The following is a 19,782-nucleotide window of genomic DNA, read 5'->3' as shown; positions in this document are numbered from 1 at the left end:
GGTAATTTTATAAAATTAATTTCATGCAAAGAAAATAAGAAAAATGCATTTGCAATATTGAATACTGGACTATTCTATGCAGCTGTTTGATACTGATTAGGCACAGACCATTTTTTTCTTGGGGTGGGGGGGGGGAGGGGCTGAATTTATGTTGAGTTATTTTTTTTTTTGCATAAGCGCAAAAATATTTTTTTTTCAGCATTAGCCTAAGATATTTTTTTTTTTAAATCTACATTAAGTATTAAGAAAAATATTGAATCATATATTTTTTTTCTGCCCATGGCTGGCTTATTTTTTCTCAAACTTGGAATAATTTTACCTTTTTTTCAAAATAATCCAAGCCCCCACCCCAATGGTGCCTTAGACATATACTTATGCATTACTCTGATTGTTTTAGACTACTTCGGCTTATCTATTGGTTTCTTACAGATTACAGGGAAAGTTCATGTATCATGTTATCGACGTTATTGGTCGTGGCTTTGTTGATAACATCTGGTAAGACAACATATGAGATATTTCTTCACACTACATATCACTACATATAAGTAGCTTGTAACGGGTATTTTTAAGAGTTTTTTGTATTAACGATTCTACTCTCGTGTGCGCAACACGAACTTCTATCGGATCTCTTATTGACGGCAGTGAGACCCGGGGCCTGTTTAACGAAACTGTCCTAAAATATGTCTTTAAGTCATCTTTTAAGACCAAAAGTTATGACCATCTTAGGAACGTCTTAGGGCAACACAATGGAACTATCTTCAGATTTTCTTAGTATAAATGGTTCTAAGACTTTGCAGACACTGTGAAGTCAGCCTCATATCTTGACCTACACTTAGAAAACGATGGTAAGGGAAAACTATTGACCTAAATTTACGACAAACGTGATGACTTTTCATTCAGAATTGCCAACTTTCCTTTCATCTGTGGCAACATCCCCTCAGCACCTGCGTATGGAGTGTTCATATCACAGCTCATATGTTATGCCAGAGCTTGGCGAAACTACGCAGACTACGCTTTTGAAACTAAAAATAGGTCTATTAGAAAATTAAAAGAAACTTAGTAGCTAACTATTTAAGCTTTTAAGGTAGATCATATTTCACGAAGCATCTTTCTTTTCAATTTGCAAAGTCATAATAGAAACGTGTATTTGCAATAAGCAAAATGTTTGTTATGATGTAAACACTTATTTCCCATGAAATGTTAAAAAAAACATTTGACATAAAACTACAAATGGTCAAATAACGAATTTGTCCATTACACCTGTATTTACAATATAAGGATGTCAACCATGTTTAATCAAACTAATTATAAATCCGCTGTCCATACTGAAATTTGGAGGATACTTAAAAAATTATAAATGTTAATTTTTATCTGCTAAAAATTTTAGGAATTTGACAATGTCCTTTGAAGGTCAAAATTTCTCGATATATAAGTATAGTTAAGCAGCTCATGCATGCAAAGTAAATTTGGCAAGTACACATAATACAGTGGTGATGAATTTTACGTCAATCAATTTTGAGAATATAGTCATGCAATATATGGGGGTGGGTATACATTTTTGCGGGCAATAACAAATTTTGTTCGTGAACGTTTCAAAGTCAAATATAATAATGCATATTCATTCGTATTCACTCCGTCCCAGCAAGGAAAATAATGAAAAAAAAGGTACAACATAGCAAAATCGAAAATTTTTTATTAAGTGTCTTATCGTAACATATAGAAAAACCACATGTATTTAAGCATGCGATTTCCCTTATATGAAACTTTATTTTAGTTTAGACTTCCTAAGTCATCATATTCGTTGTCCAAATGTTAGGATAAGAATTAGGATATGTCTGATGTCCATAAACAGACTTAAGACAAAGATATGTCTTCCTGAGACACCTCTAAGCCATAGGACCTTCCTAAGACACATCTTAGTCATAGGACCTTCCTAAGACACCTCTAAGTCATAGGACCTTCCTAAGACACATCTTAGTCATAGCACCTTCCTAAGACACCTCTTAGTCATAGCACCTTCCTAAGACACCTCTTAATCCTAGCACCTTCCTAAGACACCTCTTAGTCCTAGCACCTTCCTAAGACACCTCTTAATCATACCACCTTCCTAAGGCACCCCTTAGTCAAAGGACCTTCCCAAGACACCTCTTAGTCATAGGAACTTCCTAAGACACCTCTTAGTCATAGGACCTCCCTAAGACACCTCTTAGTCATAGCACCTTCCTAAGACACCTTTAAGTTATAAAATAGATTCGTTAAATAGGCCCCTGACTTTACTTAGAAGTGTTTGCACCAAGCCAGAAACGCAATGCCTGTATAAAAGCCAAGAACGCAATGCCCGTGTATATTAAGTCGAAGGGTAATGTCTGTACCAAGTTAGGAACGTAGGGGCTAATTTCTTTTTTCCAGATTATCGATTTTTTCAGTTTATTTACAGTATAAATCCATTGCAGATATATATTCATGAATTCCGCAATTCTTTGACTACCTACTTCATACTTTTTTATCCAGATAAATTGTTTCGCAGAAAGACGTATATTGTATTTCTAAATGTCATTATTAGTTTTTTTTTAATGTATCCCCTGTTTCTCTATTCAGTTTTATGTGACTGTCCAAATGGCTATATAAGACATGACGACTCCTGTTACAAATTGTTTTCCTCTACAAAAGCTACATGGGCAGAAGCATACGTAAGTTCCTTCTATAGTGATGTCCATGAGCAATAATAAAAACCTTAAAGCACTAATCTTTTAGTTAAAATGGTCGATTTTTATTGGATATGACGCAGTAAATTCAGCCCTCGGTTTTGACGCGCGCACAGGCCGCGCGTATATTGTAAGATTTTAGTAGAACAGTTTTCACTGATATATTGAAAGAGTAATCAAGTGAGCCAAGGTTATAGCGTTAATCAAAAGAATGTAATTCAGGGACAAAGACCAGAGGTGGAAAACTGACATACACAACAAAGAACAATAAAGTAACGAAAATTATACATACAAAGTAACAAAAGCAAATAAGCAACTCGGACTCCACTAAATACTGGGAGCATGGACCAGATGCACCGGTAGGGTAAGCGTCCTCTGCTTTTCTAAAGACAGCCGCTGAGTTGTTCATAAAAAGTAAAGCTCTTGCATAACGTATGACTTGAGATATGAACACAATTGAAGTTCCAATACGTTTATAATTGAAATTTTTTCGTCATCAATTTGACTGCTGCATACTCCACCGACACCCGTCAAATCCACGATTTTGTAATATACTGATGGGAAACCAAAATTTCATTTTACTTGTTTAAGCTTTAGATGCAAGTTTATTCATATCTTTATTCATGTTTAACGACCACGTGTTTGCATTGAGCACTGTTTTTTTTTAATATATTTTTTTTCAAAGTCTTACCATTGTATGGTTTCAGATGTACTGTCAAGTGTTTGGATCAGACCTTGTTGTTATAGAAACGCCAAGGGAACAAAACTTCATTGAGGGGTTACTACGGAGAGAATTCAAGCAAGGTACATGTATTGTATTAAGTAGTAGTCCTAGTAAGAATCATGCAAATTCTGAAAAATGTGATACACTCCAAAAAAAAGCTACATATTTTTATTTTTTGTAATTAAGTTGTTTTATGGATCTTTATTATGAAATGTGCAATTATTCATTCCAATCTGTCTGCTCTTAGAAGATAATCAACACTGAAAATCCAATAGATTCTATTGTATTTGAGTATCATTTACAGAGTTATCTCCCTTATTTTTTTAAATTTGCAGTGCATTCTATGTATTTTTTTTCTACTGAGAACACGGGTTATATTACTTACCAAAATTTTAATTTCTGTTAACTATGGCAATTCAAACAAAATATCAAAAATAAAAATATGTAGGCTTTTCATCCATGAATCACATTTTGCATGATTCTTAGCTGGAGTACTACTTAAAACGACATGCAGGTTCGGTGTTCGATTGCCACGTAGTAATGTTATTGACTCTTAGACTATATGGTTAAAAGCGTGTTTTCGATAATCATAATAACACACACACAAAACAACAATGCTTATGGTGCATATTTTTTCTGCTTTCTATTAATTGTCAAAAAATTATTCTAGGTATGTCAGACGGTGTGTGGGTTGGTGCAACAGACGCGCTGGTAGAAGGAGAATGGAAATGGGTGAAAACAGACGTGTCAGTCAATAGCCAAGAATTTAAACATTGGTTTCCAGGGGAACCGAATTCAAGTGGAAGACTAGGGGAGGACTGCATGGACCTCCTACATCATGAAAACTACAACTGGAATGACGAACGATGTGAAATACAAAACAATTTCCTATGTGAACGACCGTAAGTTCATGTGGAGGTCTTAATTCGATACGGGCAATTAATTCTATTTAGACTCAAATGGGATATGAAATATTTTGTCAAGTCGAGTTGGTAAGGTATGTTCGTGTTTTTTACCCGCTTCACTAACGGTGTAGTTACTCAACCCCGCCACGCGTAGGCAGTACCTATTTTGAGTAATCCGTAATTCAAAATGACTGTGTTAAACCCATATTATGCAAACTTTGCATCGTGTTTGTACACACAACTGTATATTGAAGACGTGCACCTCCTATTTCCCTATTTTTTAGCATATTCAACTTATCCATCTTTTTTAAGGAGTATTGTTCAATCAGACGAATTGCTACCTGTTACAAAAGAGCAAATACCAAATTTTGGGTGTGTAATTGGAATATTATCATGTCTGTCGTGGATGTTTTATTTTGTTTAACATTTTTTTACGATAGCCGCTCGTCTGCTATACATAACTTGTTGAATCTCTAGATTTTGAATTTCAGAGCTGTAAGCGGAGAACAGATCATTGGATAAATATCTGTATACAATAAAATTGTCACTAACTTTGCTTGTTTCATTTATCGAAGTACGAAGTGGAACTAGAAGTAAGGCCCCTATGTTTAATTTTCATCCTTCTCCCTATTTCTCTAGTTAGTTCCTCTGGGCAGTTTGTATCTGGTGCAATGCCAATGTTTCTCTCTGTAAATACCTCCTTTAGTGTCTGGAAAAGTGAAAATTCCATTCTTGTAGCTTGAAACGACCACAGAGTTCGAACATTTCGAAACAGTTTCGATAAGTATGGACTCACAATTGAAGCTTGATACAACTCTGAAGTTCGAAATTTGACACAGGGTAATAATTTAGCCAGAACTGAAGTGATTCATTTTGGGCCTTAATTCTGAAATAGTCCCTGCTACAACACGAAAAACCAATCCTAACCTTCAATTCTTTTGGGATAAGGCACTAGTGCAGAGATACATTCCCCTTTTCTCAAGATACTACAAAAATATCAGGAAAATGCTTGTTTCCGTCCCCTTTTTACTCTCTCGTTCCTAACAGAGGTAAAGTCACAACCCCAAAATAAATTCCTGCTTTCCTTTGGTGGTATGATACCCTGCACACTTTCAAAGAGATCCACTTATAGTCAACTTATTGTACGGACTTCATGAAAATGCTTGCTTCTTGTCTCTTTTTAGGCCCTCACTCCTAAATCTAAACCCCCAAAATCAATCCCAATAAAACCTTAGAAACCTAATTCCAAAATGGTAACATATTTTTTTATTTTTTACGAAAGGTCCAGCTTTTAAGCATTTATTTAATGATATTTTGACCATTAGAGACATTAGATACTTTTACAGACTATGATTTAAGTAATGTGGCATCAGAAATTTATCCTGACTCAAAATACAAATGTTACAGGCACGAGCGCTCGGTTGGTGAGAAAGAGTCCTTTTTGTAGTACTGTCCTACTTTGGGAATATGAACGTCAACTTTTACCTGGATGTACATATGCCTTTTCTGTCCCACTTTTCGATCAAAAATAAAAGAATCGGGGAAACTGAGTGCCATACGTAATGTTGATATGTTTTGGTGAAGATACGCACTTGGTAGACGTTCAGCTCTTCTTAAAGCATTCACCAGGTCTAACGATGCCCTGCACATAACACAAAGTTAATGTTAAGTTGAGTTCAATTAAGAATAGTGCCGAATGAAAAGGACACTCAGATTTGACTGAAGATCAAAGACAATCACGATTTAAATTGTAGAAAGTAACCTTTTTCTGCCGCTGTAAATAGATCGTAATTGAATTTTAAAACAATAAAATGTAGAACATTTTTCTTTTATATTACACGAAGTGATTCGCATTCTCATATGTAATTTCCTAGTTTCATACTTACGGATGTGTATCAACGTTGATAGAAAACTGGTTGAGAACTGGTCTCTTCAGCCGTTTATCATTGTTATACCTCATCATGAGCTGTAATAGCGAAATTGTTTCCATTATCAGTTAACGATCTTCCAATGAAAAGAACACATTTTAAGAGAGGGTTTGAAAAATTTCTTCGGGTTAAAATGATAATTTCCACCATGTTAACGGTTAAAACATTTATTTTTTGCACATACATCGAATCAAACTATTAATTTTCATATATATGTAAAAATTAAGTGGTCTTCCCTAATTAACTTGATGTACAAGATCTAAACGCCCAGGAACTACTTGTTCCTACGGAAACCGAAAACGGCCACGCGTTCTTTTGTTTTGTTTTGTTTTTTCGGGGTTTTTCTTGAAAATTCAAGATAATAATTTGGAATTTTAAGAAAGTTTCTTGAAAATTCAAGAAAATAACTTGAAAATTCAAGAAACTATCTTGAATTTTCAACTATCCTGAATTTAGAATTTTTTATCTTGAATTTTCAACTTATAATCTTGAATTTTCAAGAAAAAAAAACATAAAATAAAAAAAGCCGTGGCTGTTCTCGGCTTCCGTATGTTCCGTATACTCCGGATGAACCTTTTTTTTAACTGAAACTTTTTTTTAATTAAAAACTTGCATGTTCAAACTAAAGAATGTCATTCGACTTCTTTTCTCCCAGTTACCTCCTTTGCGCCCATGTCTACAGGTATAAGTTTTGTGTCAGTTGATGGCCATTCATGTAAGCAGTCGTACACACTAGGATCCGGACTTCGCATTTTCTGATTATCTGAGTAAGTATATGAAATGAGCTTCTCGCCAAGATATAAGGACTAACGCTGATTGTTTAACATCTTTTCCTGTGGTCAATTCGATGTGTCAAATTAAAGCCCGTGAAATTGCTGTTTTTTACTTTGTAACTAATAAGAGAGATAAAGTAATTCTACATTTGTCTATGAATGCGTTATTGTTCTCTGAGCTTAAGACTAGATGATTACTTTTGTTACCATACTGAACCCATTAAAGTGGTGTAACTTAACAAGGCGAGAGAACAGCGAGTCAATGCAACATCTCTATATATATGAATATTTATAGCTAAAAACGAACAAACGAAGTACCCCAAACTACAGCAAATTTCAAATTATCTATACCTTCTCCTGTCATTGGCCTTGGCAGCGAATCATGACTGATTATGTTTGAATACTTAGTTCGTTCCGGTAACGCGAGTCTTTTCCCGTCAGCAAAAGGCGATGATAAAAATTCTATCAACTGTGCCATTTCTATAGGACCAATGTATTGTTGTTGTTGGGAAATGACGTCATTCGAAAAAAAAAAAAAACGCGATAGCTTATTACTGAATATGCCACCATAGTATCATGTCGTAAGTTATGGACTTTTTGAAGCAATATGATTATAAATTATTTGACAGTGTTTTCTCTTTTTTCTCGGTGCTGGTGAATTCGAGTAAAAATGGATTTTTACTTGGAGACAACGAGGGCTGACTTCAGAAAAAAAGCCATTTTAATAGAAAATTTATTTGATTTTGGGAACTATACGTATATACTTAGTTTGTGCATCTAAAACCCAAAATCCCCCACAAGATCATAGTCATAATCATATATATCTTCATCGTATTCAAAATCATTATCAGAATCTCGATCTGAGGGAGATGTGCCACTGTCCTCTGTCTCTGGTTCTGATAATTTAATTGGAACATGAAGAGAATTGGCGTACAATTCGTCATATCTGTCGAAGACTTCTAACCCAGCCAAGTCTTGGCTAGTCAAGCATCCGGATGTTACTAATGATATATTATCAATCGGTGGTGGGACGTGTACAGAAGGCTGAGGGTAAGACTCATTGATTTCATTCATCGAGGTAGTATAAGGTGCATTATTTTCCAAAACGAATATACCGTTGTTAGTTGCTATGTGTAACTGAAAACAGTATGAGTCGGATTGACTGTCTGATTCTAAAGATGGCACCTTTCTTAAGGATGTCACCCATTTGTAACGAACTTCATCCAACACCAGCGCCGGTTTCCCTGGATGGTAGATGAGCACAGTCTCATCACGGACACACAATGTGTATGCCAAAGAAAAGTCATCGTATGATATTTCCGGAGGAGATATTTCCCATGAGTTGAAAACTTTGTTTTTAGAATCGAACATAACGAAACCGATCGATTTCTTGATGCAGAATTCTTCAGATGGTCCTGTTCTATGTCGAAACCACAGAAATATGAACCTATCATTTTTGACAACAGCTCTTGCTAGGCTGATAAATCTAGCACCTGGAATCTGGAAACATTTATATTGCTGATTACTTGTGTTACAGAGAAATATATTTCCCGTGCCTTCACGATTACCAACTATGCACAGATGATGGTTACACACAACAAATGCAGGTGGGACAGAGCGATAGTTAGTTAAAGTTGTCCGGTAACTAGGGTTATAATAATCGGCTGTACGGAACGAATACAGAATTGGAAACCCTTTCAACATATCGATCATTAAAATATTTATCTTCATCATATCAGTCGGGTATGGAAAACTAGAACACAGATACATGTAAAGACAACTTCTATATGACACTATACTACATACTGTCTGTCTTGCTGGAATTAAGTGGGACAGTCTTTCACCAGGTAATGGGTATGTATACCACTTTCTGTCTAAAACACTGTAAACGATCATCTTAATATATTTCATTCCCTGATTGCACACAACACAGTATAAAACTGGCTTTAACTCCTCGTGCTGTTGGAAAGAACTATGCATTACATTGCCACGCACTCGTGAAAACAAAACAAAGCCTTTAACTTTACGGCTAACTTCTGTTAGAGAGGATTGCATTGCTATTTCACTTTTGTAGAAATCCATGCACCCGAAAGAAAGCATTGTACTCGGCGAATCACTTGTATCCGAGACCCATAGCTTGATACATGCACTAAGGTCTTCGTGGAAATCAATTCGTGAGGCGCGGTCAAAGTCAACCCATCTTTGGATAAGTTTCTTCAGTTCCGAATAATTTGAATGTAGAACATTTCTTGGGTCTTCTAAAATCTGGAAAAAGTATTGTGCTGGTAACTCTAGTATATCATGGTGGTAGATTAAATAATCATGGAAGCGCGATTCTATCATTTTCTGACAGGCATTGCAAACGTCTGGTAAATTGTGCGTCTCTGCTAGAAAGCGAACTCTAAGACAGTTGCTTAAATCTAAATTTCCAAGGTCGAGATAAAATTGTCTACAGTATTCCTTAACGTCGTCTAGGAGTAAAAAGTCTGATATTCTAAGTATGCTTTCCACATTTTCTATGCAAATGTTTAACGAACCTGTGTACATATAATCCAAAACTAGACCGAAAACATCATTGTTGTCTAGCACGAGGGACTCAGTTAAGTCTATTTCACTCGAAGTTCGTTCCCTCATCTCACATGTAAACATTGATAGAAAATATGGACTCCATAATCCAAGAATAGCTCGATGTGCACAGAATTTACTTCCATTGATAATTAGGGTTATATCACACAGCTCTCCGGTTTGGCGCTGACGCAGAAGCGGACGGATTATAAAATCGTGAACATTCTTCGAAAACTGTTTCCTCTCTGCTCTCATATAACGTGACATTTCTACACACATTAAAAACTCATGCGTGCCATCTTCTTCTGAAATTATGTGTATACATGAATAAATTATTGGAAAACGGAACTAATCAATGGAAGTTAGCTACCACAGACAAATCGATGGCAATATTTGCTTTGTCTGTAATTAGAGCATCGGGGTTCAATAAAATGAATCTTTTTATTTAATCCCTTTTATTTCCTCGATAATTGACTTGTTTTAACTGAACATGGATGTAAATATCACTTTGTTAAATATTTTTGCGTTTCTTTTCACTCGCATTTGTTCTTTTATAAAACTCGAAATAACATCCATCAGCGTTTCTCAAACACAAATTGTCTTCAGGGTCATTCTTTGAGAAATGTTTTTTCTTTCCTTTTGTCTACACATATTAAAACTTTCTTTACGGAAAATAAACTGTACATGATGTAAAACATAGATATAAGATAAAAATGTATAGGTATTCAAATGATATTATTTTCTTCACTGGTTCAGAGTCTTTGAGTATATATTTCCCCGTCAACCACTTGGTCTCTTTTTGGTGCGACAAAAACTTTCCGATATCATTGTTCACGAAGATGCCGTTAGAAAATGAGAAAACCGACTGTGAGCGAAGCTGACTGTCAAAAGATAATCCGAATCATTCCCAGGAGCCATATGGTCAAATATAACTTTGATCCATGCAGTTACATGCAGAGAAAACTGTCGCCCATTGCATTGTTGACAAATGACCACGACCATAAAATGTCAGCCAGCGATAAATAATTTGTGAATGTTTCAATCTAATTTAGCGATTTCAGAGGAGTTGCGGTTGGGAAGGTGGTCACCCATACTTGACGAATGACATATCAAGCTGTTCTGCACCAGGACCATCCCACACACCCCACAGAAAGTCATTAAGATTTAAACGCGGATAGAAAATGCACGATGGCATAGACCATGTGACGGAGAATGTGTGCTTGTTTTATACATTTAGCGGTCACAGTTGAAGGTTGCTTGGGACGGACGAGCAGACAGCATGTCGAGCATGTCACTATATATGGGTTTTAAATTGTCCTTACAAAACAGGAACCCCGTAGAAAGTTAGGAATGGTTCATGGTTAAGTGAGAACAAAATCTAGCCAAACATTGGAAGTCAATACAAGCTTTACGGTAAAAAAATCAAATGTTGTGTCCACGTGCCACGGTTCGTAAACACGTTGTTTTACATAAATTGGAGAAACGGATACTATGCTGAAGGACGAGTGTAGGAAGAACGTTAGAAAGGGCGAATCGTACAATAAGTCAGTTATTCCGTAGCAATTGTACGAAATTTGAATTCCACAAATAGGGCATATAATGGAACACTTTATAGACGATACCGCCACTAAAATCGCCGGGGACAAACAGACAGGCAAACACTCAGCTACAATATTTTCGGGGTGTATCACATAATAACTTGCCAGTTCGTGTGGCGGAGTAGTATTGATTACGTTTTCATCCGATAAAGTGAAGAAAAAAATGCAAATTAAATGACTTTACATAATCTCATAATGAAATTGCCCCTCTGCTCTGGATGGCATCGAGTTGTTTATTTCCTTTTGGGTGCATTGATCCCAAATAATTGAGTCGTACTCCATGATCGGACGTACTAATGTAATGTAGGCTGATTTACGACAATACTGTGGATAGTGTTGTAAGTTCCGTCTTAGAAAGCTTAGCATGCACCTTGCTTTGCTACATACGTTTTTATGTTCTGTGTCACCATTTTAGATCCTCTTTTTTACGGAGTCCCAAGTATGGGTTCGAGGTACGTTGCGTACGCTATTGCTACAAACTCTTAATTCTATCTTTAATCGCGACTAAAATCAGCATAGAAACTGTCTCTATTTACAAAAAAAATGCCTGGAAGTAAAACAAAAACACGAACCCGATTCAAAAAGTGAAGTAAATTGTTATTGCAATTTTGTTTTTAAGGCTAAAAACCACTAATTCCACTTCCCATAGGCTTCTATGCTAATTTCACAATATTCAATGGCTTCTCTGGACTTTACCTTAACTTTAACCTGCAGAGGACTATATATCAGCATGATTCTACATATGTCAGCTCACAATCCTCAGAATGACATGTGGGGTTAGCAGACTTGCAGTGCAGTGCTGGTCACCGGAAGTGAAGGGTCTATAAATAGCATGGGAAATCCCAGTGTTTTCACAAGATAGGGGTATATTTAGAAATCATTATGGAGATTAGGCTTCACATCACAAGAAGCAAAATGCACCTATAAAATGTACAGAAATGTTTTTCCTTTCAGAAACTGTTTAAATTTTTTAAATGAGATGAGAACTTTTTTCACAGCACTATGAGGAACAGGGGTAATTTCTGCGTAGGACTATTTTTGCCTACGTTCCAAATGCTCATTGGTTGAATTGGTGGTCTGTAACCTAAAATGATTATTTTTTCCGCAGAAAATGAAAGAAAAATGTTGAAAACATGATGTCTGACGTTATGAAATCCACTTCTATTCAATGTTCCAATTGCTGGAAACCGCTTAAAATCTGCCTTAAAAGGGTTCAAATTGTATTGGATTCATGCTCACTTCATACATATCATGACTTGTTATCGGTGGTTCTGTCATCAGTTAGTTTAAAAGGCAGTTTTTGAAAATTCCGGGACAGCAAATTTGATGTCCATGTCAATTTATTAACGGAAAATACTTCAAATGACCAAAATGATAGAAAATGAAATAGCCAGAAATGGTAAATACATTTTGAAAATTATGCATACCACCTTGGAGTACACATTGCCTTTTCCATATAGGTATATTTTTGCGTAGGAAATTTGGCTACACATAAATTTAATCAAGAAATCCGGAATTCCAGCCATTTTGTCCCACGCTGAATTGTTTGCATTTAAAGCTATAATGTGTAAAAAGGCAGCCGTAGGAAAACATTTTTACATCTCCAGAAGTATAATTAACTAAGATGCTTTATATCAAAGGACACGATATAAGCTTTACAGAGAATCGTTAATCATTGAGATGTTGTTTATGTTGTTTATTTAATGTGACAAAACGAAAGTCTAGCCATTTTGTCCCAAATCGCCGACTTCTGTACGTTTATGCCGCAAAATGAGCACGGAAACAATTTTTTTTTTTTTTTTTTTTTTTTTTTTTGTTGGGGGGGGGGGGGGCCCCAAAAAAAGTATAAAGGGCAGCGACTATTCCTTGCGTAGCAATCCATAATGTTGTTATCTAATAAAACTTTAATTACCTAAATGTGACTATCATGTGACAAACTGTTATTTGGAGTATTATGCAGGATGTCATAGGCAAGTCTTGTAAATAGGAGAGGGGGCTTATGCTCAAATACTAATTGGTTAGGAAATTAAGGGAACCAGGATTTGAATGGTAATAAAAACACACGAGGGGACCGATCTTAGGTCTATCAGGCCCCTACAACTATCCGGAATTTCTCTTCCTGCCACTTGTTGTACTATCATTGTTTCACATTTGTTATTAAATAACACTATAACAATAAAGTTGAAAATGATAGCACTTTCCGTATATCCTTTACGCCTTTCATTTCGTGCATTACAAAGCTAGGACATCGTTGCTTTGAGCAGATAATTCGACTGTCTTTGTGGAAATAATCCACATGATCCTATACTTGGTTTAATTTTCATTTTCGTGCTAATATATACCCAATACTGTTAAACCCGGTTTGCACTTATATGTGGTATTTGTAATACATGACGGGCAGAGGGGTTTCTTAACGCCCTTGGCTATCATTTGGGGTATCTCACGGACGGTGTAAAGCATTGAAGCGTTTACAAAGTCCCCGGACATAGTCATACCCGTGAATGTGGGTCATGGTGTATTCGGGGAAATTAGTTGTCATGTGACCACGTTCATTCGTTAAATTCATTATCACGTGATTTAATCCATGATCAGTTGATCCAATTAGTAATCTGTACGCTATATATTGTACAGCCTACAGCATTTGCTGAATTTGGGCCCAACAAAATACTTTTTGGGATAAAATCAACACTTCCAAGTTCATGTAAGGCAGAAAGGTAGGTCAACTTAATGGTGCACGCCAGTCAATTGATGAGAAATCTCCTGGGCCGAAAAATAATGTTATGTTTCCGATCATTCTAAAATTTCGTCGGGTCGGTAGGTAGGGATTTATTTTTTTTTAATTTTTTTAGTGGAATAAGTCATAGTGACACCAAACTTAGCATACAATGAACCAAATATGCAAAAACTAATAGATTTAGTCCACAGCCTAATCCCTTTTGGAATTCGGCTCTTCGGATGTTTTTGTTTTGACGGCGATGGTCAATGAGCATACTGGAAGAAGAGTATCCATCAGAATTGTGGGCAAGAGTTTACACAGACAGTTCAGCCACAGATGTGACAACAAAAGGATGGCCGGTATCTACATAGAATACCCAAATGGAGAACAAAAGTCAATGGCAATACCAACAGGACTACATTGCTCCAACTACAAGGCTGAAGAAAAAGAAGCACTCATCCATGCGACAAATCACATCAAGAAAAACGCAGAAAATATGCAAGTAGTATTGCTAACAGATGCCCTCTACGTAATACAAGCACTGTCCAGCAACAAAGTACCACAACTTGAAAGAGCTATTTATTCCATCAAGAGCCTTAAAACTGCCATACAGTGGATAACAACAACTGTCCAACAACAAAGTACCACAACTTGAAAGAGCTATTTATTCCATCAAGAGCCTTAAAACTGCCATACAGTAGGTACCTTCACATTGTGGAATCATCGGAAATGAAAAAGCAGATAAGCTAGCAAAGGAAGGCGCTTAACAACATCAAGATGAAAATTCTGTCTGTTACACAGAGATGAAAACCATCATCAAGTCTCAAGTCTCTGCACAATACCCCTCAGAAGCAAGATAGCTACCATCAACTAAAAAGATCTGAGCAAACTACAATATTCAGGCTCAGGACAGGACAGGACACAACAGACTCAACCAACATGTGTATAGAGTTTTGAAGGTCATGCCATCACCTGTGTGTCCCTGTGGAAAAGCAGAGCAAAATACAGAACACTTTCTGCAGACGTGCAAGTTACACCAGGCACAGAGAGAGGAAATATGGGATAGATCAACCCCATTGCAGAGAAACTAAATTGACCTGTGGAAGACCTACAGAAGACGGCCAGATTTGTTGAGGAGACTGGCATTCAGGTGTAATGGCGAATAAATATAAACAATCAATATTTCTCTCTGTTTTTCCATCTAGGATAGAACATCTATGGCTTTATTTTCTACTTTTTTTCTAAAAGACAATCGGTAGACTTTATAATTTTTTTTTTTCAAAATAACAAATAAAAACTTTTGGGTAGGGTTCTGAAGGAGAGTCGATATGGTGACCAGAAACAGGACATATTTTTAGGCCTAATAGGATGATCTGTTTATTACTCCAGCAGTGCTAGAGGTTGTCTGGCAAGCTATTTTGTTGCAAAACAGATGGCATTGAGGAATCTATTGAGTTGGGGTAGTCCAATTAGCTGTCCATTAGTGTAACATGAAGTTTCAGGGACTCTACATTATACATACAGACATTATGTAAACGTTCAAGTACAGTGTACATGTAAGTGCATTCATGAGGAGCTCCGACGATTTATAGTTTTGCTATATATATATTTGCATGTAGTGGTATATGATTTTTAATTAAAACATTTTTTGTTTATGACTTCATGCCAATAAAGTAAAGTTTGTACATGTGCAAAAAAAATGTAATTTTAGTCACATTCATACTTAAACATTTGTTAAAAGGGTGGGGTTTTATTAAGTATCAAGGCATTAATACTACACACGTAAAAATAACTAAGTTTTGTGAAATTATGAAGAAGATTTACAGGATTTAATGAAATAGAGATTCTTAAGTTAATGACAGTGTTGTGAAATACTGAATATACATACACGCTATGTTGGTTCTGAAACCAAATAATACTGGCAGTGCCACTGTATATATTTTATACAGCTGCAAAGCAATCACTATAGTATAGGAAACATTTTTCAGGCTATTTAGAAGTTGATAAAATTGTTTGATACAAGATTTAGTTGAAATATTGATTTTAAAGTGTTAACTGTGAGTCAGTTTCGATGGATTTTTATTTTTATTATTTTAGACAACCACAATAATTTAAATTTAACATTGGTTTTGAATGTCTGTGGCATTTTTTTAAAGGCTGATATTTCTATTTAAATTATCCACAACATCCCATACATTTGTACAAAAGAGGGCCTTAAACCAATTTACATAGTCTGCTTCTAAACCCTCCTCACTATTTTTTTCACACATCTACAACATGTACAATGTATATGAATGGATAAAGTGCTGAGGTTATAAATGGCTAAAATCATATATTTAAACCACCAAAATGCCACACCTAATGTCACCTTGGAGTCTGAAGTAGAGAAAATTTAATTTTCTGTTGTCACAAATATTCTGATTTCAATTTTGAAAAAAAGAAAAGAAAAAAAAAGATATATTTATTCACAAGATTGTACAAAATGAAAGTTAAATGCCTATAGTAAGATAGTGAAGATAGAATAATAAACCATAAAATGAGTACTGTCAATATAAAATGAATATTTTCCATATAAGTTTCATGCCAAAAAATATGATATTCAGCAAAAACCACAGACCCCTTCCAGTACTTATATTTGAAACAGTGCCTAAGTTATATTTTGTTTTTTTAACTAGTATATTTGGTATTTCTGGTATTCAAAAATGCTTCAGCCCGATTTGGATGCTTGCCAAACGTGAAATTATATCCCATGAGAGGGCAATGAGGGGAGGGGCAGGATTTAAAATAAATGAAATTATTCATGCTGTAGTGAAATGTTTGAGGTCCTCAAATGGGTTAATTACAATGATTTCTTAAGTCATATGGGAGCAACTGTTTTTAAATCTTTCACCCGGGAAGTTTAAAAAAGGGGAAGTGCACGCTCATTGTTGCTAAACTGAAATTCGGCATGAAATTAACAAAATTTTTCGATAAATAATGGGTAATTACCCCCTTTTTTGGATCCACAAAAATGCATGACATGTTCTGATTACCTATTGATCTCAAATCATTGACATTATTTTAACAACTTAAGTTTTTCCACAGCCGGCTTGTCTTGAAATCATCAAATAATGGTCATGCACAGTTAAATTCAGAACACTGTTTTGGTCCTCGTCCACAATAGCAATTCTCTAGCGTTACCGTCTAGAGGTTAGACATTCGGAAGTCTTCTTCGCGATTTTTCATTCAGAATTGTCAACTTTCCTTTCCTCTGTGACAACATCCCTTCAGCACCTGCGTATGGAGTGTTCTTATCACAACTCATACGTTATGCCAGAGCTTGCCGAAACTACGCAGACTTTTTTTTTATCGCGCTAGAATTCTAACAAATAGGCTTCTGAAACAGGGTTATGTTGCTACAAGATTGAAGTCATCACTACCAAAGTTTTATGGTCATCATCATGAACTCGTAGATCGTTACGGTTTATCCATCTGTGCCATGAAAACTGATTTGTTCAACGTGTCATAGTTTCGCTTTCCTCTTTCGTCTACCCCGCACTTGACTTTTTATGAGCAACTCAGTGGATGTTTCTAGACAAGCAGTGGACGCTTACCCTACCCGTGCACCTGGTCCATGCTCCCAGTTTTTAGTGGAGTCTGAGTTGCTCATTTGGTTTTGTTACTTTGTATGTATGATTTTAGTTACTTCATGTTCTTTGTTGTGTATGTCTGTTTTCCATGTCTGGTCTTTGTCCCTGGATTGCATTCTTTTGATTACCGCTATAACCTTGGTTCCCTTGATTACGCTTCCAATTCTAAAAATAACTCTGACTACTTCCGTTCGTTCAGGTTTGAAACGACTGCTCGGTGGTTGAAAATAATAAAATGACACGATCGTGTCGGATGATTGGCATTGAAATGGGGTTGTATGCAATTCAAAAGGATTTTTGCAGGGTTTTCTTGTGATAGTTAGACCAGGCAAATGCTTTAATAATATACAAATGATGGGATTTCCTATCGATGTGGTGATGAAAATAATATGTTGGATGACGGAGTTGCTAACCTTCTACGTCCTATATACCAGTCGACCCCCGTATATCAAAAAACTCCATATGGATAGTACAAATGCAGTATTTGCTGTTATAACACATAATTTCGTATTTTATCTTCTTTTTAGCTCACCTGGTCGTAGGCGTCTGTCGTCGTCTATCGTCGTCCATCGTTGTCGTTAACAATTTCTTCAAACATCTTCTTCTCTGAAACTACTGAATGGATTTGGATGAAACTCAAGATGGTTGTTCCTTAGGGTGTCCCGCACAAATGATCATTTTAATTTTTGATCTGTTTGAAAACATAGCCGTCGTTACTAAAAATAGAACATAGGGGTCAAACAGCAGATTTTGCAAATATCTCCAAAACGGTTAGGTTTAACCAAATTCAGTAGAGAGTAAAAGTATTCAGCATGATGAGATCTATCTGTGGTCAAATTTTGGTGAAAACTGTTGACCCATGTTGGAGTTATTGCCCTTTTTGACGTTTTTAACTGTTTTTGATATTATTACTTTAGAAAATGTCCTCATAAACTATTCTACAAAATTCAATGAAAGTTGACATTTTTGTTTTATATGGTATCCTTAACAAAATAACTGTTTGGATTTTTGATCGGTTAAAAATATGGCTGCCGTTTTTAGAAATAGAACAATGGGGTCAGACAGCAGATTTTTGAATACATCTTCAAATCCGTTATGTTTAGCCAATAGCTTTCAACTGCTGAAATGATTATTACAAAGTTTTTATATAGCGCCTATCTAACACAATTAAATATTAAGCGCTTAACATTACACATGAACACACGCACACGTTTACCCACTAACCGCTATCACACATCATGCACGCGCATACGCACAAAAAGTATATCTATATCAAGGATCAATATCATTTATTTAAAAAAAAAATATATAGACTTAAAAATATGGAGAATCTATTGAATATCAGATTAAAACATAAGAATCAAATTGTCAATAAATAGTCAGTAAAACATAAAACAGTTAACAGTCATATGCAAGTCTGAAAAGATGAGTTTTGACATTCCGCTTAAAACATAGAAGTGGTCATTTGGTAGACTTTTCCATAAGGTTGCGACAGCCTCGTCGAAACGTCTTTCGCCGTAGGTCTTGGCTCGAACACGTGGTGGTTTTATGGTACAACTGTTCACAGATCGCCATAAAACGGACCGGCTGGTATGCACTTACTAGTTCTTGTAAATATACAGGAGCACTACCGTGGAGTGATTTATAAACGTACAATAAGATCTTGTATTGGCAGCGGTAGTTCACTGGAAACCAATGTAAATCGTTGAGAGTAGGTGTTATATGATCCGTTTTCTTAGTTCTTGATATTAAGTGGGCTGACGTATTTTGCACTCTATGTAGCTTATTCACTAAAATAGTTGGAAATCCATACAACGCCGCATTTCCGTAATCTAAACGGGATGTGACTAGCGAGTTGACGAGAGTTTTGCATGCATCGTCGGTGATATATTTGCGGATGCATCCAGTGTTTCTAATCTGGTGAAAACCAGACTTTGAAATGGCACTAACTTGTTTCTCCATTGTGAGAGATTGGTCGAAAAATACGCCTAGGTTTTTCACACATGGTTCGTCAGTGACAACAGTTCCATCGAATGAAAGTTTACACAGATAAATGATCCTTATTATAAGACTTACAAAAGTCTCCAATGAATCAAATGGAGTCAAAATTGTCGGACAATTCCTTGTTAGAGTTATTGCCCTTGAAAGGCAAAAATTTAACTAGGTGAGCAACTCAGGCTCCTGGGAGCCTCTTGCTAACAATTCCCCCCCCCCCAAAGACAAAAAAGAAAAATCCCGA

General features: G+C 36.0%; 3 protein-coding genes across 3 annotated transcripts; 1 reads left to right on the top strand and 2 right to left on the bottom strand.

The window, feature by feature from the left end:
- The first annotated feature begins 397 nt into the window (after window positions 1–397).
- On the top strand, window positions 398–4,886 carry LOC148624224 (perlucin-like). Its single transcript, XM_088566797.1, has 5 exons — window positions 398–495; window positions 2,599–2,690; window positions 3,413–3,509; window positions 4,100–4,331; window positions 4,826–4,886. The coding sequence occupies exons 1-5, from the start codon at window positions 453–455 to the stop codon at window positions 4,854–4,856; spliced, it is 495 nt and encodes a 164-aa protein (XP_088422923.1). The 5' UTR covers window positions 398–452; the 3' UTR covers window positions 4,857–4,886.
- On the bottom strand, window positions 4,731–7,551 carry LOC148624223 (uncharacterized). The gene is made up of 5 exons (XM_088566795.1): window positions 7,387–7,551; window positions 6,922–7,025; window positions 6,221–6,300; window positions 5,820–5,976; window positions 4,731–5,043 (listed from the first exon to the last, which is right to left on the bottom strand). Exons 1-5 carry the CDS (start codon window positions 7,511–7,513, stop codon window positions 4,897–4,899), a joined length of 615 nt encoding a protein of 204 aa, XP_088422921.1. The 5' UTR covers window positions 7,514–7,551; the 3' UTR covers window positions 4,731–4,896.
- A 235-nt stretch (window positions 7,552–7,786) lies between these two features.
- Window positions 7,787–9,905, bottom strand: LOC148624222 (uncharacterized). Its single transcript, XM_088566794.1, has one exon. The coding sequence runs from the start codon at window positions 9,877–9,879 to the stop codon at window positions 7,813–7,815; it is 2,067 nt and encodes a 688-aa protein (XP_088422920.1). The 5' UTR covers window positions 9,880–9,905; the 3' UTR covers window positions 7,787–7,812.
- Between the last annotated feature and the right edge of the window lie 9,877 nt (window positions 9,906–19,782).

Source organism: Perna viridis, chromosome 2 (genome assembly GCF_037379345.1).
Source record: "Perna viridis isolate PV_CMFRI_1.1 ecotype Kerala chromosome 2, ASM3737934v1, whole genome shotgun sequence".
NCBI lineage: Eukaryota > Metazoa > Mollusca > Bivalvia > Mytilida > Mytilidae > Perna > Perna viridis.
Note: the sequence above shows the minus strand (reverse complement) of the source record. Positions and strands in the feature narration are given on the sequence as shown.

What these genes read in the sequence shown, in the direction of transcription:
- LOC148624223 (XM_088566795.1), bottom strand. Translation starts at nt 7,513, where the DNA reads ATGGCACAGTTGATAGAATTTTTATCATCGCCTTTTGCTGACGGGAAA. An exon ending in AAGGCCAATGACAGGAGAAG is followed by an intron (nt 7,026 to 7,386) that starts GTATAGATAATT and finishes ATACTTACTCAG; the next exon opens with ATAATCAGAAAATGCGAAGT. An exon ending in TAGACATGGGCGCAAAGGAG is followed by an intron (nt 6,301 to 6,921) that starts GTAACTGGGAGA and finishes TCGCTATTACAG; the next exon opens with CTCATGATGAGGTATAACAA.
- LOC148624224 (XM_088566797.1), top strand. Translation starts at nt 453, where the DNA reads ATGTTATCGACGTTATTGGTCGTGGCTTTGTTGATAACATCTG. An exon ending in CTACATGGGCAGAAGCATAC is followed by an intron (nt 2,691 to 3,412) that starts GTAAGTTCCTTC and finishes GTATGGTTTCAG; the next exon opens with ATGTACTGTCAAGTGTTTGG. An exon ending in ACGGAGAGAATTCAAGCAAG is followed by an intron (nt 3,510 to 4,099) that starts GTACATGTATTG and finishes AAATTATTCTAG; the next exon opens with GTATGTCAGACGGTGTGTGG.
- LOC148624222 (XM_088566794.1), bottom strand. Translation starts at nt 9,879, where the DNA reads ATGTGTGTAGAAATGTCACGTTATATGAGAGCAGAGAGGAAACAGTTT.